At 36.1% G+C, this 26029-nt stretch overlaps 1 protein-coding gene and 1 pseudogene across 1 annotated transcript; one reads left to right on the forward strand and one right to left on the reverse strand.

Annotated features, from left to right (window-relative positions):
- Positions 1-8647: 8647 nt before the first annotated feature.
- LOC127107204 (beta-glucuronosyltransferase GlcAT14C) lies at positions 8648-10534 on the reverse strand. Its single transcript, XM_051044497.1, has 4 exons — positions 9834-10534; positions 9627-9702; positions 9410-9525; positions 8648-9241 (listed from the first exon to the last, which is right to left on the reverse strand). The coding sequence occupies exons 1-4, from the start codon at positions 10375-10377 to the stop codon at positions 8706-8708; spliced, it is 1272 nt and encodes a 423-aa protein (XP_050900454.1). The 5' UTR covers positions 10378-10534; the 3' UTR covers positions 8648-8705.
- A 3119-nt stretch (positions 10535-13653) lies between these two features.
- LOC127104894 (GDP-mannose transporter GONST2-like) lies at positions 13654-25785 on the forward strand (annotated as a pseudogene).
- The last annotated feature ends 244 nt before the right edge of the window (positions 25786-26029 follow it).

Raw genomic sequence — 26029 nt, forward strand, 5'->3', positions numbered from 1 at the left:
CCGCTTCTCTGTTTCACGTAAAACTCTTTTTACCAAATGGGATTCTTTTTCCTTACTTCACACTTATATATTTTCCAATAATTATCATTCCAAAATAATAATAATAATAATCCAATAATTCCAATTATTTAACTAAATTAATAAATATAATATTAATTTAAATCAAATAATTATCTTATTTTTATTGGGGTGTTACAATCATTACATTCACTGAATTGATAAACACCAGACCTTAACACCTTGCTTAGAATGTCTTCAACACCATGTTCTACCCCGATATGCCCATCAACATTACTACAAAGGTTGTGGTTAGCAATTTATTCATCTTGTACATCATTAATGAAGTGAATAAACCCTTCATTGAGTCCTGGTATCTTTCTCAAATGTATAAATCCATCATAACCTCAGTATTTAACTAAGCTAACTGCCTCGAAAAAACTCCACTTATTAGAGTCTTGCCCTTCTATAATGGTTTCACTCCCCCCTCTGTAAAACATGTGCTTGTCGTGAACAAATTTTCCCCCATGGTTAAAAATCACACTAAATAACCTCATTTCTACAATTACAAATATAAATAGAAGTTAAAATACGATTAAAAAGTTTAACATTTACAGTTTAAGGAAATGACAACGATTTACCCACACAGTAAAAACCTAAATTTGGAATACTAAAAATTAATGCAACATGCATTAAGACCAGTTCAAATATCATTAAATTATTACAATTGTACCTTTTTTGTCGCACTTCAGGACCCCTGCAAATAGATAACACTTGAAAGATATGAAATATGTTGTTCGTTGAATGCCTAAATGTGTTTCAATGATAGACAGGAAAGAACGACGGAGACAAAAGAGAAGGGATGGAATGTTAGGATTTTTTCATGAACCGAGGAATCACTCTCTCTTAGCTCTCTAAATGTTTTATTTTAACAATTGAGGCATTTATGTCATCTTACACACCATAATAAATATGTGAAAATTAGATTAAATGAAAACAAAATAATGTCACATCAACTCTTTTGATGAGTTGGCCTCACTAATGTCAAAAAGTGAGGGAGTCTTCAAATGTTGAGGGAATTCCTCAAACTTTTTTTTACAGAGGAGTCTTCAAATTATTAAGTTTTTTTTTCAAAAGTTACCATAATTAATATTACTAATTTTCATTCTTGCAAAGTGTGTGTTTTCCGTGCAAGGGCAAGGAGACTCAGATGCCTTAGTAGGTGTATAACACGTTTTGGTGGTGAGGGCTTGCTCACGGCGGCGAGAAGTCCAGTGTGATGATTTTTTCGGCTCTTTAAGGGAACGACTCAAGTGAGGTGAGAGACCGTGTAGTGGTCGGCGCTAGAAGGATTGTAGGTGGGCGGTTAGAAAAGTCATGTGTTATTGTTACATGGAGTGTATTTCTTTTTTAGGTTGTGGGAGATATGTATGACTTAGAGTATGTTCCTTTGAGGGATTATGTATTTATATGGGTCTCTCAGACCTAAGGTTCTCTCCTCATATGTGGTCTTAATCGTCTGTCTCTTATTAGGGGAGGTTATTGATCACCAATATTTTAGGAATCTGCAGCGACTTCCTCTTACTTAACCCCCACGTTTGAGTCCCTTAGACTTTTTCCTAGACGACATAGTTGTGGGGTGAGGGCGCCCTAGTCTAGGATTTTGAAAAATATAATACTACATAGTACATCGGGCACAAAGACTTTTCTTTAAGCCAGAAGTGTTTAAAACTACTATCCCTTCCTCTGAATTATCCCATCATCCTATTGACAGCTCCCTCGACTAAGAGAGGTTTTGTTTGGTGGAGGCGTTCCTCCCTCAGGGAGGGTCCCTCAACCGTAAATGCTTGAATTCGCGGGCGGTTATGTAGCATGGTCGTTTAGAAAACTTAGAGAAACATGTACATTTTAAGAGGATGTTCTGAGACATCTAAATATCAATCACATTTTCTATATTGAGTGTTCGATGGGATGCATTGGTGGAATTTAATGCTCCACATGATGGTGTTTCTCGAGAAGACAAAGTATTTTCCCTTTATTATACATGACTTTCAGGCGTAGAGACTTTCCCGCTTTTGGTGACAATCTATTGGGTGCACATGTGAACCCATTTCCTTGGAATATATATATATATATATATATATATATATATATATATATATATATATATATATATATATATATATATATATATATATATATATATATATATATAGGATGCATAATTTTACTTCCTCTTTTATCATAATAATCTTGTCGTGTTAGATTTCGTCTTCTTGAACCCTTACTTCTATCGACCATGGTGAAGAAAGCTATGCTCATCCACGTCAAGGACATTTCCTCCTTGTACTCCGCTACAAACATGATAGACAAGTTTCGTAATAACATCAATTTTTCCAGTACGGAAGGATATATATATATATATATATATATATATATATATATATATATATATATATATATATATATATATATATATATATATATATATATATTGAAGGAGAATTGCGATCCAAAACGCAGCGAAAATTAAAATTTTCTCCTTTAGAGATCCTTACGAATGGTCATGATCAGTGATAGAATATTTACCTCTTGTGACGATTGAAACCTTTGGTGCAGATCTCTTGTGACGATCAAAACCTTTGATGCAGATCCACAGAGCGATCACGAACGTTGAACGATGACAACGTCTCTACTCAGTCCACACGAACGGATTCCTTCATTCTCAGTGCTAGCTGGTACGAATGAAGGCTTTGAGTGAGAGAGAGTGAGAGAGAGAGAGAGAGAGAGAAAACGAAAATAATGCAACCGCAATCAATGCTTTTGCACAAGGGTTCTATTTATAGAACCACTTGTGTGGGCTTCAAGCTAAAAAGCCCACTTAAGTGTATTTTGGCACATATCTTATAATATGCCCAAAATCACTTAAGCTCATGGTACCTTACCATATTTCGTATTCTACATAAGTACACCGTACCTTTACGATGTTCTACAATTCACTTAAGGGCACCGTACCTTACGGTGTTCCTTAGTTACTCTATCTCTCATCAATCCGTCCTTTGTGTGTGACCCTGTAGGTTTTCGCGGCATTGACAATTATATTAAATCATGTATTTAACATAATAAACAGTGAGCGGTATCTAGCAACACATCACTGCTACCCAAGACACGAAAATGTCATGTGATCTGACAATTCCTTTTGTGATAATACTTATGTGTATAATTACCCTTTTGCCCTTATGTCTATATTGAACACAAGGCATATACCGTGTCATCCTTGTCCAGTTCAATATTGGGCCCATAGACATTTATCCTGTTATACAGGATGGGAAAATTCCATCTAGGTCACTCATGTCCCTCAGCATGCTTTGTGGAGTACCCATCAACTGTCTTTATGGTTATCCAGTTACGGACAACGTTTGATTAGCAATAAAGCACTCGACTCTACATCTAGGGTCCATAGTGGTTTCAGGTCGAAGAGTGGTATACACCATTATCACCATGAGAATAACTTATGACACTTTGCATAACTTTCTATATAGTATTCTCATAGCGGGTCAATCCGGTATAAATATTACTCCTAATATTCATACCTATGTTTAAGACTTGATAACTCTTTATCCATGATCCATGAGATGTGATCATCAGTCTACAAACATAATAGTCTTAATGCTTTAATGTTATCCCACTTCGCACTAAAGCTTGACTACAGATACTTTAAGAATAGTGTCCTTATGTTTAATGTGATCTCATGATTAAGTCATACTTGATACATTAAATAGACTAGCTATTCTAGGGACTTTATTAAACAAACGTAATAAAGAAAAAGCCTTTTATTATTAATAAATAATTCGATACAAGTACCAAAAGTATTGGCCTCTAGGGCTTACACCAACATATATATATATATATATATATATATATATATATATATATATATATATATATATATATATATATATATATATATATATATATATATATATATATATATATATATATATATATAGAGAGAGAGAGAGAGAGAGAGAGAGAGAGAGAGAGAGATATGAAAGGGAAAACATGGATACCTCCGGTGATCCATCTCTTCTTTACTTCTACCTTCATCTTCTTGTTATCTATGAGTTGTGGGTTTTAGTCCCTTTCTCCTATTTTGAAACAAAATTCTTAAATACCATCAATGTGCCCCCTCTCCATTTTACTCCAAATGCTTGGGGTATACTTAGGGGTTTTCAGATAATCTGCTGTAACTTGGGGGTATCCCCTTCTGTCAGGGTACTTTTGTATTTCTACATGACAAAGTTTCTTCCCAGCAGTAGCTGGGTAATGTTGTGCCCATTTCCTGAGGTATGTTTATTGGAGCCCTTCGCTAGCTCTTATGAGGATCGAAAAGACAAGTTCGTTAGAATAAGGGGGAAGGACAACACTTATCATGTTACGTTGGAGCGGGAGACGAGTCTTTGTTTACCCTATCTTGGAATATGTATCCTAAATTCACCACAGGGGTGGATTCACATGTCCTTTCTCCTCAATACAATGAAGTGCTTCAGGTTTTAGAGTGCTTTCGCTCTTGAAATGCAACACCCTCATCATCAGGGGATGTGAAGACGGCTGTGGAGTGGAGGAGTACTTTGGTACATGTAAATACTTTCTTATTCTTATTCCATTATATGGATATATTCATATGGATTTTCATCTGCAGACAAGATAATGGTGGTGCTAGTCGATTAAAAATGGGAACGCCTAGTAAAGATACAGACGACCCAAAAACTGATGATCATCTCTTTTGCTCACGATTCTGCTGACATTTGGGGGATGGTGCAAGGTGAAACCTCTCGGGCAGCAGATATTCGTCCTCCTAAAATTCCTAGGAGGGAAGTGATTTCTTCCGCGCCATCAGGAAACCAAGAGGTGAGGCTCAGGACAAAGATATTAATGGGTGCTCCAACTCCTTCTAAACCTTCTTTGTGTAACGACCCTGCCTTTGAAGTTGTTCCTTTTGCCGATCATTTCTTATCCTTTTTCCACGAACTTCTTATGTGATTATTAGATGCTTTCCTCCATGTCTTCCATTCAACTATCAACTTTGCTCGAGGTTCAGCTTATGAGATGTTTCTTGGTGGGAAAAGCGTTAAGAGATAAACACTCTTGACACCCTAGAGAGAATATAGTCTGGTGTGATCAATCTGAACAAGCATTCTCAGAAAGATGGGGTGACGTTACAATAGATCAAGGTGGGAAGGGATGATCTGAAGTTGCTTGTCAAAGAAGTGGCCACTGAAATTCAGTTCCTCATGGGACATATGTCGAATGTGATGTCCTAGACAATTGGTTCAGTAAGTTAAACCAGAATCACCATAATTAACACAAAATAAATTGTACAAGATGATGGAGCAGAAAAGCAATAAAGAGCATAATAATTGGTAACTAAGTTCGATGCAACAACACCTATGTCTAAAGGGTTGAATTTCAACCCAAGAAAGAAAATTCACTATTAGTAGTATTAGTAGTTTAGTACAATTGGTCTTATATGAACCAACAAGCCTATGTTGTTCAATGCCTCTTCCTAACACTATCCAATGACTTTCTATTTAGGAATTCCCCTAAATACGAGAACCACTATCATTTTCCCTCAATCACTAAACTCTAGCGATCAACTTCAATTCACAATGTTGAATGTTGATTTATAACTCAATTAGACAAACCTACAACTATGCCAAATTACTGAAACCTAGTGTGGTGAACATATGTTGGACATCAAAAAATCCTCAAATTACTCAGATGAACGACATTACCTGTTCACACCTTCTCTTCATATTTTCCATCCAATGAAGCTCATAGTAATATGTTGACTATATATCATGTTGTATTGAGTGTTGCTGCCCAAAAATCTTTTGAAAGACCAACATACAACATAAGGCACCTTGCCTTTTCCATCAGAGTGATGTTCACCCTCTCCGCAACACCATTCTGTTGTGGTGCCTTCCTAATAGAAAAGTGCATCTGGATTTCATTCTCCTCATAGAAATGCATGAACTTCTTGTCAATGTATTCAATTTCATTATCAGATCGCAAATACTTTATTTTTTTTCCATGTCTGGCTCTCAATCTCTGCCTTCCATAGATTGGAATCCGCAAAGACCTCAGATTTATATTTCATAAAATAAACTCAGACCTTACGAGAAAAAACATCAATGAATGTCACAAAATACCTGGAACATCCAACATAGGACTATGTTCTAGGCCCCCATACATAAGAATGGACATAGTTTAAGATTCCCCTGGTCTTATGTTGCCCGGTCTTGAAACAAACGATGCATTGTTTCCCAAGAACACAATACTTGCACAATCCAATTGTTCAAATGTGAACATCCTTGAGCAAATTCCACTTATGTAATTCCATCATCCCATATTCATTGAAATGAACCAAGCACATGTGCCATAATTTGATTGCATTATTATCAGTTTCAACAGACGATATATCACCCATAATTGTGCCCCTAACAACTTATAAATGTTGTTTGCAATCCTCATTGTCGTTATCACTATCATTGCACCCTTGCTAGCCCTCATTATGTCTCTATCTCCATCTGACCAGAATGAATAACCATTCTCTTGAAGAGCTCCCAGAGAAATCAAATTCTTCCTTAATTCTGGAACATAACGCACCTCACTCAGCATGTGCATGCCACCATCATCCAAAGCAATTTTAGTTTTCCCCTTTCTAGTGATGGTACAAGTTTTATCATCACCTAAATATAAAAAACCCAAATCACCTGATTTAAAAGAGTTGAACCACTCCCGGTGCGGCGTCATATGGTAGGAGCACTCAGAATCAAGAATATATGCATCAATGCACTTTATAGATGAAATGCTAAGAAAATCCTTTTCACTGCAGGAACCACTAGTCTGAACTACATTTGTTGAACTACTCTTACCTGTCTTATTTGGATAATTCCTCTTCCAACGGTCAACTTGCTTGCAACCATAACATTATGTTGTCTTTTTGTCCTTGGACTTGAACCTCTTTTTCTTTCCAAAACCCACTGTCTTACCCTTGCCTCTGCCACGATCTTGACCTCCCATCATAAACAAAGCTTCATATGAACTTTCTCCACCTTCATCTACACTTTGGTGACGTTGCGTGTGTTGCAAAAGAGTAGAAGAAACAAAATACAATGTGTTTTTTTCCTTTCCGTATGTGAGACCGGTCACTAAGTGATCATAAGAGCTTGGTAAAGAGCACAACAAAATAATAGCTTTATTCTTATCGACAACCTTCACACCAAGCCATGTTAAATCAGCGAGGATGTTGTTGAAAGCATTGACATGAGCTTGTAAATCGTCCCCTTCCTACATCTTCAGATTATATAGACGCTACTTCGTGAACAATTTGTTCATGAGTATCTTGGACATGTACTGATATTCCAAAATTTCTAAGACATCCTTCGAAGTTGTGAGGTCCAGGATATGATTCATCACATCCTCGGAAACGCAAAGTCTTATCAAACCTACAGTTTTCTCCTTCTTTTGGTTCTAATCAATGGTTATGATGTATGTCGGTTTCTCGTCAAGAAGCACCTTCTGTAAACCTTGCTAAACCAACAAATCCTTAACCCTTCTTTGCCATAAACTGAAATGTCTTGTTCCTTCGAACCAAGTCACTTCGAATTTTGCACCTCCGAAATTAAGTGTCATTTGATACCAATTGTTAGAAGAGTAACGCGGATACAGGTCAGAGAAGAGAGAAATACACAAAAGTTTTTTCACGCAATTCGACCAAATTGTCTACGTTTGCGACTATATAATAGCTATAAATCTCTTTATTTGTGTCTTGTGAAAATAACATTGGATTACAGTGTTACAAATCATATATATAATACTAAATTTTAGTTTATCTAAAATCCTAATCCCCAATTTCCCTCGAGAAACCATTATTTCTATCCATAATTATCTAAATAATATGAGTTATACTCTCAACAATCTATAATTATTTCAATAATCCATAACTATTTCAACAATAAATTATACTTTCAACAACCTATAGTTATCTCAATAAATCCATGATTATTTCACTAATATGAGCCATATTCAAATAGAGATGACATATAATTTTTCGATTGTAGCAGTAAAACACAATATAACATAAAAGTCTAATTACAAGGATTTAATTATATATAAAACACAATATATATATATATATATATATATATATATATATATATATATATATATAATATATATATATATATATATATATATATATATATATATATATATATATATATAAAAGATTTAATTACAATTTTTAATTTGAAAATTCGAAAATAATTTAGAGACAAGTAGAGTAATTAAAACAAAATAAAAACAAGGAAAAATATTTGATTCATCAAACTAGAACTACAGAAATAAAGGTAAAAAATACTTTAAAAATTAATATTGTAATTTTAGGTGATTTTTCTACACCCTGATATATGTATGACAGAGAAAGCAAATGTGAAAGAAAAGGAAAATCATGTAATCTTTACTTTTCATTTTCAGATTTATTTTAAACCTTATCTAAAATATAATGGGGTTAGATGTTAATTTTTGAATTACTCTACTCTATTACATAATAAGCAGACAAAATAAAGAATGTGAAAGGAAAATATAATAAAAAATGAATAAAATAACTTCAATTAAATTAATGTGTAATTGCACATTTTTTGTCACACCAATTGAAATTGACACTCACTAGTTCTATATCTCCCACTATTAACAATTTCATCTAATTGAGTTCTAAGTTTCATCCCAAACAATCCTGCTTTTACAACATCAATGTTATCTTCCACAATTTCAGAAACCTTTGTACTTTTGTTTATCTCTAAATTTGAACTTGAACACCATTCTCCTTTAACAATTCCATTCAAACTTCTATTAAGAACCAAATCATCAATTTTTTCTAGAACAAGTTCATCTTCGCCAAATGGTCGCGCAAATGCGGCGCCAATTTCCATCATTGTATCATAATGTGACATGTCAAGTAATTGAGATTCCGACGGATCATCGTCAAAAAGACTGTAAATTAGATTATTGTCTACTATAGTGTTTTTGAACTCTTGAGAGTTACATAGAACTGTGTGGAAATATGATTCCATAGGATAAGCTACATTGCTGAAAAACATTAGTAACCTTCTTGGTAAATTGTCCCATCCATTTATACAATACTCCATGAAAGATCTTGTAAGAATCATCCAAGGCGAACCTATTCAATTAAATGACATTATAAGTCATTACGTAGTATACAACATGTGTTAATGTCCGACTCCAACACAACACTGCACACGTGATTACGTTTAATTTATACAACATAGGTTAGTGTCTGTGTCTGACTCCAACACATTGCGAGCAGACATAATGAAAGTAAACTAACCTCGAAATATCTTAAAAGCATCGGGAGTATCTCTAGCCTCAACAGCAAAGTAAAGTGGACTACTCTTTTCAGAATGTAAACTTGGGTCTACCACTATTTGATTCATGTTTCTTTGCCTGCATCAACAGTTTATAACTATGATTGTTTGATTAAAACTCTGTAACAAGACATTATAATTAAGGAAATAAAACAAACCTTAATATTTTAGATTACTTACTCGTTCCTTAGTGTCTTGTTAGTGTAATGAATAAAGTTGAGATTTGTTGGTAGGTTTGTGAAAGCATGAAGAATATCTACACAAAGCTCATTTGAAGAAGAAAGTGGTCACAATCTAGGAAACACATTTTATTGAGTTGCTAAGAATCTAACTCATGAAAATTGATCAAGAAACAAAAAAGTTTATAGCACAAATATTAGCACTTACCATCTTGAGTCATGAGAGGATAATGAGAAGCACTCAAAGTGAAGAACCAATCCCAATCTTTGTTCAATTTAAGAAGCATAGCAGAAGCATGAAGAGAAGCAGAAAGTGAAGAAGATCCCATCTTATTCATGCCATAACTCTTTCCAACAACATTAACATTTCCGAATTCCTCAAAAACCTTAAAAGATTTAACATAAAGAGCTAAATTCATTCTTTCGGATTCGGATGAACAATCGTCGAGTTGAAGTAAGTACTGATTTCTTGGATGATATATAGCTTGCAACAACCTCATCATCTTGTTAGTCTCTCCTTTCGTGCCGAATATCCAATATGCGAACACCGGAGGGTACCCTTTTGCTTTCGATACAAGAATTTTCTTAGGATCATTGTAGTTTTGTTGTAAATTTGTGATTGTGGTGGAATAATAAGAAACATTTGGAATATTCAATCTTGAAGCTGTTGCAAATAGTAGCAGAATAACCGCAACAATTAGAAGACATAGACGATAATCCAATCCTCTACATGAAAATTTTGATGTTCTCATTGAAATGTTTGTTGTCTTGTCTTGTGGATGTGGGAAAGAATCAAAGATTTATGAAATAGCATATAATCTATAATAGCATTATGAGTAAGGTGGAAAATCAGTGTAGAAGGGTGTGTGTGAATGTGATTGAGAAAGAAAAAGGTGAGTGATGTTGAAACTTGTACCTAACGTTTGAAAGCTTGTACTTGAAGGTATCAAAAAGTAGGATTGGAAATTAATATAGTAATTAAAAGCTATATGGAAAAAGGGTTTACATGAAAAAGCTTTATGTTACTAAAATGGTATTCTACTATTAATTGATGATATTCTTGTGTTTTTGTATTGGTCTCAAAATGAATAGGATAGTACCTTCTGAGTTTTATGGATAGTTATGTTTATAAGATATCTGAATGAAGTGGTTTGTCCAATGCAAGAGTATAAGGCTTTGGAAGTGAAAACTTTTCACATTCATGGTTACACTCAACTTGAGTATTTACAATGAGTTGAAATATAAAGCTCTAAGATACAAAGTTACTTATGAACTTCTAACTAACTTTGATTCTAAGTTACTACTTGGTCTTATTGTTCTAACTAATAACTGAATAACAAAATCAACGGATTCAAGAGATTTCTATTTGATACAAGATTCATAACTAATACTCTCCCACAAAATCAAAGTGGTTTGAAAGACACAACCTTGAGCTTGGTTCGTTAAGTCTTGAAAATTAGCAATTGGCAAAGACTTGGTGACACTACGCCAAAAATGACTTTTAACAGCGCATCTTAGACAGCGCTTTTAAAAGAAAGCGCTGTCTAAGGTTAAAATTAAAATAAAACACGGAAAATGTTCCAAAAAAACAATGAAAGCGCTGTCTAAGGGGGGGTCTTAGACAGCGCTTTCTAAAAGCGCTGTCTAAGACCCCCCCTTAGACAGCGCTTTTAGAAAGCGCTTTTAAATATAGACCTTAGTCAGCGCTTTTGATAAAGCGCTGTCTAAAGTCTTTAAATTAAAAAAAAAATTAAAACCAAAAGCGCTGTCTAAGGGGGGGTATAGAAAGCGCTTTTGGAAAGCGCTGTCTAAGGCATACCTGAGAAAGCGCTTTCCACAAAAGCGCTGTCTAAGGTCTAATTAAAATAAAATTTCAGACTCCATTTCTATTTTCGTTCTCTGTTCTTTTGTTTTCCCTCCTGCGAACGTTGAAACCCTAACACGAATACCAGCGAAAACCAGCGAACACCAGCGAACACGAATACACTTGCGGTATGTTCTTCAATATTTCTTCATTTATATTTTTAGGCATTAACTGATGTTCTTCAATATTCAGTAACTATTTTTAGGCTCTATGTTCTTCAATATTCAGTAACTAGTTTTTTAAAGAGCTTTTCAAAATCCTCCGCTGTGTTAAAATACTCATTGTAGAACTTGTAGTCAATCCAGTCAATGATGCGTTTGTTGTCGAGATACAGTTTGAGGTGGTGGGGTTGGGAATCCCTTGTTGGAGCAATGGACACCACTTTCATGGATTTGGAAACAACTGGGTCATCCTTGAGTAGTTTTATCACCTGTCCTATACAGTTGGAAAAGTCACTGATACTGGAACTGTTGTAACAGTTAGTGTGATAATTATAGATTGCTTGAGTAGGATTGTTTGAATTGTTATTGCATTTTAGTGATTGAGTTAGTATGCTAACTTGTTAGTGATTATTATAATTGTTATGGAATTGGATGATTATTAGCAAATGATGTTAGAGCTGTTAAACTAGTATGCAATTGTGTTAATAAATTGTTAGGTAACTAATTGTGTTAGGAGAGTTAGATTAGTAGTCAAAACAGTTAGGAAAATGTGTTATGAAAAATGTTAGTTAATAAGCTGTTAGTAATTAGAGGTGACATGAGTTAGAAGTCCATTGATCATGTTAGTTGAGGTTAGTATGGAAGTTAGAAATCATTATTGTGTTGATGGATAGGTAGTTTTTTTTCTTTTTAACTGTGAAAGTGTTGTTCATCTCACTTTCATTCTAAAGGAACAAGATTTCTCCCATAAAATGATTGAACGAACTCTAATATAGTTATAGGTATAGTTATAGGTATATTGTAATAGAAAAAGTTTGATTCTTGTAATATAAAAAATGAAAGTGATGAGGTAATTAAAGTTGGTATATTGGCGTATCGGATACGTTATTGAAGTTTATATTAACATTGGTTATTGTCATACCCCGATTTTGATCCTGAATTTTTCCATCCTTTTCTTTTATTTTTGCATTTTTGCATACATTCATCAGTATAAAATGGATTTTAATCACTTGACTTTTGTAATTTTTCAATATTTGATTTTAATTTCAAATCAAGTTTAAAGCCCAATTTCAATTTAATTTTAATTGTTAGCTTTACTAATGATTCAAAACTCTAATTGATTTTAATTTTCAAATAGATGTTAGAATTGATGTCAAAAGTAATCTTAACAAATTATTGGATTAATTTGATTTTAATTGGTTTTTTTTCTACTGATTTTTTATTATTATTTAAATTGATATTTAAATAAGTCTTGAGTTCATCCATGTATCTTGGTTCATTTGGTTCACGTGTTATCATATGCTCACGGTCCTTATGATCCAATGGATTGGGGTGTTTGTTTCATTCATAAAGTCAAGTTGTTTTTCTTTGTTAAAGCCAAGTTTTAATTCACATACAATCACGTTTTATCCAAACAATTGAGTTTTCATTCATTCATAAGGGTATACATAGTCCACTACAAAAAGAAATCAAAAAAATTACATTTCATTCATGCATTGAGTTCTTAATGATCGTGCCACTCTTCCTTTGTCTTTTGGCCATATGTTTTTGTTTCACAAGTGACGCAAAACAAGCATGAAAATTTGATTAGAGATGATTGAAATGCTATTCCTTATTTGCAAAGAGCCTTCCATTTTGAACCAAAGTGTTACATGGTTGTTATAATACATTTCAAACAATACAAGTTACAGTGCAATTCAATCATAATTATGTCTCTTTTAAGACCACGGTACAACCAACAACAGCAATGGCTGCTTCACTGCCTCCTAAAGAGGGCAAACTCTTCAAGCTTACTGTTAAATCACACAAGACCAAGCAATATAAAGGAGACATCAAGGCAGCCGATGCTATTTTGAAAAATTCCCGGACCTTGGAGAGACTTTATCAATGAAAGGGTTTAACATTAAATTACATGGATCACAGAGAATACAGGGAGGCAATCAAGTGCTATGGAAATGCCTTGAGAATGAATCCTGATGATTATAGGTTATCAATCAGTTACTATGAGGGTCTCCAAAAGTGTGTTGGTTGGGAAGTACTCTGCCGATCAAGTAGATCAGGTAGTTTCGTTGTATGAAACACTTGGGCAACAATATAGGTGGTCTTCTGCAGTAAAGAGAATGCCCCTGGTTTTCTTACAAGGTAACAAGTCTCGAGAAGCTGCAGAAAGTTATATCAGGCTTCTTTTCTTTTAACTAAGGGAGTTTCCACCTCTGTTTTCTGATCTTCCTTCTTTGTACAATCATCCTGGGAAGGCAGACATTTTGGAACAAATTATTTTTGAGTCAGAGCATTCAATTAGGACATCAAGCCAATACCCTGATGAAGCAAGGCGTATGAATCTTGCTGACCGTGAATGTTTTAAGCGGATACGGCAGGTTCGGACCAAGGCGCCCAGCTTATGCTCCAGGAGACGGTTTCTAAAGTCTGAGTTCCTATAAAATACCTGCATGATACACACAAAGAAAATGTCATAGTGTATTCTGTAAAGAAGGGAAAAGCCGCAACTCCTCATAGAAGTGCCATAAAACCTTCAAGCGAAATGGCTTCGAATAATTTAACACAACAAAAATTGAAGGATCAGGGAAAGCTGGACTTGTCATGGAAAGAACGGACTTACACAGGTTACCCGGTCGCTGATAAATTCGATTCGTTTCTTCAATATGCATAACTTTTATCCTGAGAAATTTGCCCGGCTTCCTCAACTGTTACAGCCCCTCAATTAGAGATTCCAGATATGTTTAGAATGTCAGGATTCTCCTATGAATGTCGACGTTGGATTCAATATGGACTTTGCTTCTTCCTCGAAATATGCTGTTGGGATTACCATTGAGACCGAAATCACCATTGAAGAATTAAGAGTTTCTCGTGTTGCCCCAAAATTTTTACTGCAGTAAAAGATAAAACGATTAGTCAAAAGCTGTGAAATTTCAAAAATCCCAATTTGGGCATTAAGACAAAAACAAAAATGAAAGCGTAAGTTCTGATTACCTGTTCCAGAATCCATCATCAGTTAGGAAAAGCACTTCTGAGCGTGAAAAAGCGCTTCTGAAAGCTTTCTTCTTTGAACACCAAATACTTCCCAAACCCTAAAGCTGTGAGGATAAAAAGAAAAGAGGAATCAATCAGGGAGGAGGCGATTCGAAAACCCTAAGGAGGAAAAATTGAGAGAGAGCGGCGACCCCCACAAAACCCTAATTCGAAAACACAGGAAAAGAACCTAATCAACCGAAAAACCCTAAAAAACCATTTTTGAAGACGGCAAGGAGAACAAAAAACCCTTAACAAAAAGAAAGTGGAGATTCACCTTAACGCCATTTTGGACCAAGGATACTGAGAGTAGAGCCGGCGAACGCGCGTCCGAATTCGAGACGACGGAAGAAGAGCATCCGGAAGTGAGGATTCCACATTACCTTTCCTATTCCGTCAATCTCGTCGCAACTGGTGAGTTTTTTATCCTAATCCCCTCTTGATTCAGAATGAAGAAGGAAAGGAATTTGTGTTAACTTCGGTTTTTTGGAATTTGTTGTCTTTTAGGAAAGGATATGAGAAATTCATGGTCTTTCCCTTTTGATTTTTCTTCTATTTTTCTCACGTTGATTTGCTTTTATTGCTATTTAAAAAGAAACCTTCCCGTTTAAAATAATACACATGCCAAAGTTTACTATCCCAACACATTTGGCTGTTCGTTTCTGCCACTTGTCATTCATTGTTGTTGGTCGGTCATTATGAAGGCACTTCCCTAGATCCATTCCCTTTAATTTGGAGGTTTGAGCTTGACTCTTCGTCTCCCTAGGTAGCTTCATATATGGGCCGATACACAAAACAGCATGGGCCTTCTCTGAACCAAACACACACGACCCAAAACGGTACCAAGAATGGTTGGAGGTGCCTTCGGGCCCAAGTGCTCGGCCCATGCTGGCCTTTTGTTATTTGTTTATTATTTCCTTTTTCTGTTTATTTAAGCTATTTCATTGTTTATATGTTTGTGCCACTGCAAATCTAGCAGTTAGCTAGTCATGGCCTGGTGGAGATTGAGAGAACTTATCTCTTCTTGATCCTGGGTTCGATCCCCAGGTGTGTTGTGTTGGTTTCTTTCCAACATTCTTTTCATTTTTTTATTATTTTCTCCTATTTTCTTTAACTCTTATATTTAATTATATGGTCTCACTAATTAACTAACATTTTTTAGTTTATTTTTTATATAACTTAAATGATTTTTCTTTCCTTGGGAATTATGTAATTATTTTTTAGGTGTGAGGTATGTTTAAATCATGATAAGTCATCTCAATTTCATTGATAAAAAAAAAACATTCAAAAAATAATAATGATAAATATCGTGCAATAACACAAATTTGGTATCCTTTAATTGTATCCCTCATTCAAAAACCATTTTTAAACTAAAAATTATTTTTCTCGATTCAACGTCGACCCCTTTTTCACACCCTCGTAAGTCGATTGCTTTTAAGCATCGCCATCAACCTCACATGGCTTACTCTTGGGCCTTCTTACAACGAGCTCTTAAGCAACATCAACTTAACTTTCAATAATTTCAAACCTCGATACGTTAATCGTTTTAATTTAATATTCAAATCATTTTCAAAGTAAAATGTGAAGAAAAAGGTTACCTGGATGGAATGTCCAGTCGTAATCCCGAATATTAGGCTCAAGCTGTAAGAGCTTGCAAGTCGTTAATATTCGTCTTCACTCTAATATTCAAATCACTTTTCTAAATAAAAGTTGGAAGAAAAAGGTTACCTGGATGGAATGTCCAGTCGTAATCCCGAATATTAGGCTCAAGCTGTAAGAGCTTGTAAGCCGTTAATATTCGTCTTCTCTCTAATATTCAAAAATCATTTTCTAAATAAAACGTGAAGAAAAAGGTTACCTGGATGGAATGTCCAGTCGTAATCCCGAATATTAGGCTCAAGCTGTAAGAGCTTGCAAGCCGTTAATATCCGTCTTCTCTTTAACACTCTAAATTCAAAACCTATTCTTATTAAACGTGAAGAAAAAGGTTACCTGGATGGAATGTCCAGTCGTAATCCCGAATATTAGGCACAAGCTGTAAGAGCTTGCAAGCCATAAATATTCGTCTTCTTTTTAACACTCCAATATTCAAAATCATTTTCTTAATAAAGTTGGAAGAAAAAGGTTACCTGGATGGAATGCCCAGTCGTAATCCCGAATATTAGGCTCAAGCTGTAAGAGCTTGCAAGCCGTAAATATTCGTCTTCTCTCCAAAACACCTGTAAATATCTCAAACCATCTTCTTAATAAAGTTGGAAGAAAAAGATTACCTGGAGGGAATATCCAGTTTGTAATCCCGAATATTAGGCTCAAGCTGTAAGAGCTTGCAAGCCATAAATATTCGTCTTCCCTCCAAAACATTCATAAATATTCAAATCATTTTCTTAGCAATATTGGAAAGAAACAGACTGCCTGGGTGGAATGTCCAGACGTAGTCCCGAGTATTAGACCCAAGCTGTAAGAGCTTGTAGGTCACAAGTACTCGTCTTTCAAACTTCAAAATACCTAATTCATACCTTAATACTTTTTCAATAAAGATGGAAATGGAACATGGTGTATACCATGCACTCCTGAGACTAGGATTCGAGATGTATATCTCGCTCATCCAAGTTCTCGCCATCACTCAAAATACATTCAACCAATCAAACTCTTTCTCGCCGCCGTGCGATTAATCAAAACCTTTTTCATAAACGAAAGATATATTGTCTTAAGTGATGCAAAACAATGTTTCGGCCACGATTGTTGAGTAGAGATAAATGACGCTTTTCCGAATGTAGATTTATAAATCCGTTCGATGTGTGGTATGCGTTCACTCCTCATCTGTTTTGGGTAAAATAATGTTTTCGTCGATTAATACAGTATGACTTTCGCTAAAATCGACCAACAAACAAACATTTTTCTACCCAGAACTACGTAAGCCTTGATTTCTCTTTTGAGATACGTAGGAGCAGGATTTGTAAATCTTGTCAGGCCCACTAATAAAAAACTTAGGTTTAGTCCTTCGTTAAAAAATCCAAAAACATCTCTTCTCATCCTTCCTTTCTTTCCCACCTAATAATTCGAAAAGCCTAACATTTCTAACTAACATTAACACACACAACTGACCTAATGGTTCCCGTTGAGTACAACGGACGTGAGGGGTGCTAATACCTTCCCCTTGCGTAATCGACTCCCGAACCCTGATATTGGTTGCGATGACCATATCTTATCCTTTCTTTTGTCTTGGGTTTTATCGATATTTCCCCTTTCCTTTTTAGGAATAAATAAAGTTCGGTGGCGACTCTGTTCAGTCCATCATTGCGAGCGTGCGATCGCGCTTCGCTTTGAAGTCGTATCCCCATTTATTTCGAGGTGCGGCAGATGGCGACTCTGCTGGGGAATCCAAATCCCTAAGTGAGTCAAGCCTAGTTAGGTCGTTTGTGTGCCTTTGTTTGTTTACCTATGTGGCTTTTCTTTATTATTTGTATTATCTCTATTGTCATATTGATATAATCTGTTGTATTGGTTCGGTATGCTTTGGTATTTGGGTATCTGATTGCAAACCTTGTGGAAAAGACTTTTTACCCGAGTCTCGAGTAAAAACATAAGATAGGACGAGGTTGAGTAGTGCGGGTCCGCGAGATGTATTTCTCGTTGGGTCGGTACGAGAACCTTACTTAGAGTAGATTCTTGAGAGGATGTTGTCGCTCGGCAAGTAAGTTGCCGTAAGCTTCGATATTTTCTTTAGGATCCATGACTCTGAGAACCATTTGTAGAACCTTAGTTCTTTGCCTAACTAGGAAAGATGGTTGCGTAGTGTGGGTCTGCGAGATGTATTTCTCGTCGGATCGATGCGAGAACCTCACTTAGAGTAGATTCTTTAGATGGAGTTGATGCCCGGCAAGTAAGTTGCCGCAGGTAGCAAACAGTCTAATGGATCCATGACTCTAGGAACCTTCGTAACCCTAGATCCTACCCGGTGAGAACCTATTCTTGGAGAGCAATCTGATTTATCAGTACCTCAGACTTTTGAACCCGTGTATTGAGAAAAAAACAAATATGCATGGCTTGCATTGCATTCATTCACATTTCATTGCATTTGCATCTCATCATAACGCATGTCATTTTCCAGACAAAATACAAAAAAAAACTCATCCATCCTTTGTCTGTGATAAGCAAAGTGATTCCTAACACACGTTTAGAACAAAGAACCATGTCTCAAGAAATGATGGACGAGCTAAGGAAAAGTCAAGAAGCATTGAAGGAGGAACTTAATATTTTAAAGAGCCAAATGAGATGGGTCTTGGAAACCCTGCAAGCCTTATCGAGGAAAGAGGGCCATCCTATACCCATTGCTACAACAGAGAGAGCTACTACCCCGCATCCATCTGGTGTTACCCCAAGTCAAGGGAAATGTTATGTGGCAACTCCTCATTTACCAGTATATGGACCTCCCTCAAGGCGTCATCATCAACATCCTCTGGCTATTGCTCCTCAAAGTCACCAAAACCAGGTTCAAAACAAAAATCAGAATCAGAATAAGAGGAACAAGGATCACAATGACTCGATTCCGGTGCCATATAGCAAGCTCTACCCGCTACTGATCCAGAATGCTTTGGTGACCCCTCGAGCTCTCACGCTTGTGTCACCATACCTGCCATGGTACAATCCAAATGCAACATGTGAATTCCATAAAGGGGCATTGGGACATGACCTAGATTCTTGCTTCGCGCTAAAAGCCTTGGTACGAGGACTGATTAACAAAAAGAGCTTAGTTTTTGAAGAAGATCACCCGAAGATCAAGTGCGAATACCATACTGGAACAATGGGGCACTCCATCGAGGAATGCATGAGTTTTAAGCTCAAGCTGCAAGGATTAATTGACATAAGGTCACCAACACTCAAGGAGGAAGGCTCAGGTACATATACCTTGATTTCTGGGCCAGATAATGAGAAAGGGAAAGGACCCTTGAGACCCCTCAAGGTTTTGTACCACAAGGAAGATGTCAGGGATGTGGCTAGTGAGCTATCATTGTTTCCTGGTAAGAGCATTGAGATACCGCCTTGGATTTCCAATGTCACGACCCATACCAATGAAAGAAAAGGAGAAGTGAGTAGTGGATCCAGGAAGGTTGCGTTCAACGATGATATTGAAGGAAAGGAATTTGAAGGTCATCATGCCAATGTCAAAAAGCTTGTTGATCCCAACCTTCAAGTTTGAAGAAGTCAATTCCCTAAAGCTTACAATCATTCGGCTGTCTCAACATTTCTTTGTAGTTTCCTTGCATGTTGATTGTTAATTGCTTTTTTGTTTTCTTTGAATTGGTAAGATTAATGAAATGTTTATGCATCTTTTGAGTTAATCCATTCGTATTCACTCGTTTTTCATTTATGTTAAAAACAAAAATACTCCTCTCATTCACTTTTGTTTATCAAATCGTTGTGCTAACAAAGATTGGAGGGAGGATGATGAAAATGAAACACCTGAAATTGTTGTGATATGCTTTTGAAGAAAACTTTGTCGATGATGTAAGGCATTGTTTCAAATCCCCAAACACTGAAGAGATAAGGAGTTAATCCCTAGTCAACCACTTTGAGCCTAGAAGTTGGTGTTTATTTCGGATCTAAAACCCTTAATCTTAACCTGGGGCAGGGTAGTTATGTTCAGATAGTTTGATCATGCAGTCGATCTTTCAAAAATCGTCCATATATACACCCTCCAATTAGGTTCAACCACATGTTATCCTTCGCGCACATGTTGAAGTGTCGAGGAAGTTAAGAAAAGCTAAAATTAGTGTTGGTTGATCCTTATCCACCAATAATGTGGCAGTCAATACCTTTTAAAAAAAAATAAAAAAAGCCCGCTAGGTCAAATACCACAAGATGACTTAGGCAAAAGTTAGGGCATCCTGATGGACCAAAAGCTTCAAAGAAGCGGTCCAGGCAAAATTAGGGATAAAATAAATCAATCAAAAGAGGTCACCAAAATCCTCAACAAAACAAAAAAATAAGGTGACTGCCATTTCAAGAAAATTCGTCTTGAATCCTCATCACACCTTCGAACCTTCGAAGTCGAATGCGTGTATTGAATTAACTGAACATAGGATCTGGAGATCATCAAGAAGAAGGGGTGGGTAAAAATAAATTTTGAGCCTTATATCCTTTTGTTTCAAAAAAAAAAACGCGAACCAGACCACATTACAACCCTCAAAAGACCTAATTGAGGCAAGGTTTATTTTGAAAGCATACTATAACAAGGTTGTGTTAACTTGACTCCAAACGATTTTTGTTAATCATTTGATGGCACCAACTTGCATGCTGTGAATAACTTGATCACCATTGTGTTCTTATCAACAACTCTTTCATTGTATTTCACCCATTCATATCAATAAACTTTGATTTCAAATTTTGGCATAAGTATTGAATTAAAATTACCATTTTTGAATGAACAATCTTATTTGCAATTCAACACTTAGCATCAAAGAAATTCAATACACAGTTGAGGAATTTGATGGAGTGAAAGAAGTCTATTCAGGGGCAAATCGCTTTGAGCATCAGTTAATTCGAGCTAGTCACCCTAAAGGTCATCTAGCCAAGAGTAATCTGCTTCAAGAATCAGACCGGGGCAAGCCACCTCAGAGCTCAGTAAGTCCAATCACTCCATGGTTCAGTTAGCCAAGAGTAATTTGCTTCAAGACTTAGTCCGGGGCAAGCCACCTCAGAGCTCAATGAGTCCAACTATCCAAGGACGGTTAACCAAGAGTCTGCCATTCCAACATTTGTTTAGTCAAGTTCGGACGATTGCAAAGCTTCAAACACTTGGGGCAAGCCATCTCGAGGTAGTCTCATGGCAAGCTGTTTCCAAATCCACTTTCAAGGTGAACATTTCCAAAGACCCAACAAACTGGGGCAAGATGAGCCACAGAGGGGCAGAACCTTTTTCTTCGTGCTTTCAAACTGCTCAAACAAATTCTGCCATACGTCAACAACTATTGAGTTTAAGACGAGTGCCCGAAAATTATGCTAGCACGATTCATTAATCCTCCAAAAGGATCCCATTGGCAAGGTTGTGGCCATCAAGCTTGATAGAATGCTCCTCTGACAACATCTATCATAAAATATTTGGTTGAGTTCTCGGTGTTGAGGAATCATGAGCTTCCATAAAAAGCCTTTACAAACTCCCAGTCCACTCAAGTGTCAGCATTCTCATAGCATGATCATTCATATATCATGCATAAAAGAATACAAATCATGCATGGCCGAAATGTACTTCGTGCTCATTTTGCATTGACCCAGGTCTTGTTGTTGATCCTATATCCTTTGACCTCTAATTCCAGTTTGTCTTTGGTGCCCTTAAACCATCATCCGGTTTTTGCAGTCATTTTCAAATCCAACTCAGTTGGCACCTATTAGAAAATTTTCCATTAAGGTTCATTTTCTTTTTGGATTATCCGATGAATTTCCGGATTACTCCTTGGTTTATTGATGTATTTCCACAACTTGTCTGATGTATTTCCAGATGTTTCCCCATCTATCTGAGGTGTTCTCTGATGTGTCTGTATTCTGATGTATTTCCAGAATCTCCTTGATGTATCCTCTGATGTGTCTGTATTCTGTTATATTTCCGGAATATCACTTGTAATTCTGATGCATTTCCAGAATTTGTTTCTTTTACTCTCTGATGAATTCCCAGACATGTCACTTTTGTTCTGACGAACTTCCAGAACCCCTATGCCATTCCCTGGAATTATTTCAAGACTCATTGGTGTCTCCTAAACAAATCAGTTGTTACTAGGCATTATTCCAAGCTCAGTTGTTACTAGAACTCATTTCAAAGTCCAATTGTTGTTGGCACCAATCTGTTAAAAGTTGGTTGTAATCCTTTGCTTACAGTCAAAAGTCCAATTGTTGTTGGCAAAATCCGTTAAAAGTTGGTTGTAGTCCATTACTTACGGTTAAAAGTCCAATTGTTGTTGGCACGTACAGAGAGTTTAATTACCCTGTCTTTCCTGATGGTTCCGTGAAAGTCATGTATGACTTATCATCTTGAGGAATTTCCAGAAGCTTGGAGGTTTTTCGTGTTAGAAAACTCCAATGATGTTGCTTTGTATGTTTTCCAATGTTTCTCAGGTCATGTATGAACCTATTGGTAAAACTCCCTTTGATTTTTTTCCCAAGTGATGTCAGGTCATGTTTGAACCTGTTGTTGAGCTTCTATTTCGGGGTCAGGTCATACTTGAACCTGCTCTGAAGAGTTTTTCCAATTCTTGTTCAATACTATTCAGGTCATGTATGAACCTGTTGTTGAGCTTTATTCCGGTGTCAGGTCATACTTGAACCTGCTCTGAAGAGTTTTTCCAATTCTTGTTCAATACTATTCAGGTCATATGTGAACCTGTCGTTGAGCTTTTATTCCGGGGTCAGGTCATACTTGAACCTGCTCTGAAGAGTTTTTCCAATTCTTGTTCAATACCATTCATGTCATATGTGAACCTGTCGTTGAGCTTTTATTCCGGGGTCAGGTCATACTTGAACCTGCTTTGAAGAGTTTTTCCAATTCTTGTTCAATACTATTCAGGTCATATGTGAACCTGTCGTTGAGCTTTTATTCCGGGGTCAGGTCATACTTGAACCTGCTCTGAAGAGTTTTTCCAATTCTTGTTCAATACTATTCAGGTCATGTATGAACCTGTTGTTGAGCTTTATTCCGGTGTCAGGTCATACTTGAACCTGCTCTGAAGAGTTTTTCCAATTTTTGTTCAATACTATTCAGGTCATGTATGAACCTGTTGTTGAGCTTTATTCCGGTGTCAGGTCATACATGAACCTGTTCTGAAGAGTTTTTCTCCATGATTATTCCCCAGCATTGTCAGGTCATACATGAACCTGTTGTGGAAATTTCCATATTCAGGCTTAGTAAGTCAAATTGTGAACTTACTCTCTTGTACTCTAAGTACTGCTTATCAAATTCCACTCAGATTACTCCCCAGTGTGTGTCTGATTCTCCAGCAGGACTGTTCCCCCAGCAAGTTGTTTTTACCATTTTTCTGTCTCCCTGTGGGTCATCAGCATTCCCCACAGATTGGTCTGTCTTAGTAGCATCTCCTGTCAAGGGTCCACCATATCCCTAGCAGATAAAAAAAATCACAAAAAAAGAAAATCATGCATCCATGCATATCATATCATGTCATATCATATCATATCATATCACATCATGTCATAGGGATTCAGGATCAAAATCCGGGTCATCTTAGTATTTAACCATCTCCCACTATGATCATATGAAGAGTGTCCTGCTTCATATTCTCTAGTTGAAGACACTTAAATAGGGGCAACTGTCATACCCCGATTTTGGTCCTGAATTTTTTCCATTTTTTTATTTTTGTTTGGCACTTGGCCTAAGATTCATTTGCATACATTCATTCCCAAATCCATATTTTTGTTACACATTGGTCATTGTCTTTTTGATCATGGTGCTTTTGATTATAAAATGGATTTTAATCATTTTATTTAATTTTTCAATTTGATTTTAATTTCAAATTAAGCTTAATTCCAAATTTCAATTTAATTTTAATTGTTATTTTTACTAGTGATTTCAAAACTCTAATTGATTTTTATTTTCAAATAGATGTTAGAATTGATGTCAAAAGTAATTTTAACAAATTATTGGATTAATTTGATTTTAATTGGGTTTTCTACTATTTTTTTTTTATTATTATTAAATTGATATTTAAATTAGTCTTGGGTTATTTCTAAAAAATCCATTTTATATCCATAAGTACATTTCAAAATCAAAATAGCATTACAACATTTCATAAATTACAAAATCATGTTCCAAATTGCATTTCTCAACATTTTCATACAAGTTCATCCCATTACATAAATCCTACAAATACAATCCGAATGAACAATCAAAGCCCCATCAAGAATTTAACGGATCCGCTCATTCCAAGCCCTTGGTGGCTCTTCTCTTCACAGCAGTATCCCTTAACATCCGGCAAACACCCCTGCTATGGACATATCCACATCATGCTGTTTCCGCATCCAGCACATCTTTCAATGGAATTTATGAGCAAGGAAAGTTGTCACCGAACAACCAATGCAGAGCAAAGAGCTTTGTATGATAGGTATCTGAAAAGAAATAAAGCTATAGATGGTGATAAGTGCAGTTTTCATGTTGATGATGAGGAAAGGCATCGATTGCATGGATCGGCCAAGAAGTCTGTACCACTTATCTCCGGAACAGCTTACTGTATTTCCTCTTGCAGCATGATAATGCTGAACAAAATCGTCTTGTCAAGTTATAATTTCAATGCAAGAATATCATTGATGTTTTATCAAAACTTTATCAGTACTCTGGTTGTTGTTCTATTGGCTCACTGTGGCAGAGTTTCAGTTAAAAAGCTCAACTGGAGGTCAATTAAGGTTTGGTTGCCGGTGAATGTGATGTTTGTCGCCGTGCTTGTCTCAGGCATGTATAGTTTGAAATACATAAGCATCGCAATGGTGGCAATTCTCAAAAATAATGACTAATATTTTAACTGCAATTGGAGAGTTATGTTTATTCCGTAAACGTCAGAGTCCCAAAGTGTGGACTGCAATGTTGGTGATAATTATCTCTGCTGCCAGTTGAGGTGTTACAGATCTTCCTTTGATGCAGTCGGTTATGCCTGGCAGATTAAGATTATGAATTATGTTCTTACCGCAAGTTATTCGCTTAGCCTCAGGTGGGTAACGGACGAAGCGAAATCAACAAATCTGGTTCTCTAAATGAAGTGTCAATGGTATTACTCAATAATTTATTGTCTTTACCTTTTGCCATCATCATGATATTCCTTTTCGGCAAGTGGGATTAGGTAATACACGCTGATGTAGTTAAACTACCGGAGTCTTGGGTTGCTGCAACAGCCAGTGGACTGATCGGACTTTCTATCAGCATTACCTCGATGTGGTTTTTACATCAAACTAGCCCTACAACATACAGTCTTGTAGTTTCCTTAAACAAGATTCCAATCTCTATTGCTGGAATTTTAGTGTTCAAAATTGCTCTGAGTGTATCAAATTTATTCAGCATTTTATTTGGTCTCTTTGTTGGTATATTATTTGCAAGAGCCAAGACGTCTTAAACCAGAAGCCATCATAGTAGTAACCATAGAAATGGGAGAAACGACATCCCATTCTGAATATTCAGATGATTAGCCGCGTCATACACTTTTACATTTGATTGACGGGTTTGTTCGAAAGATAAGTCAGCAATACAAAAAGCTGCAGAGTTAATTGCCAGTGTTTGTATCAATGAACATATGCGTATTGCATTCAAGAAGGCTGGTGCGGTAAATCAATTAATATGGCTTTTGAATTCTAATGATG

Source organism: Lathyrus oleraceus, chromosome 7 (genome assembly GCF_024323335.1).
Source record: "Lathyrus oleraceus cultivar Zhongwan6 chromosome 7, CAAS_Psat_ZW6_1.0, whole genome shotgun sequence".
Classification (NCBI taxonomy): Eukaryota; Viridiplantae; Streptophyta; class Magnoliopsida; order Fabales; family Fabaceae; genus Lathyrus; species Lathyrus oleraceus.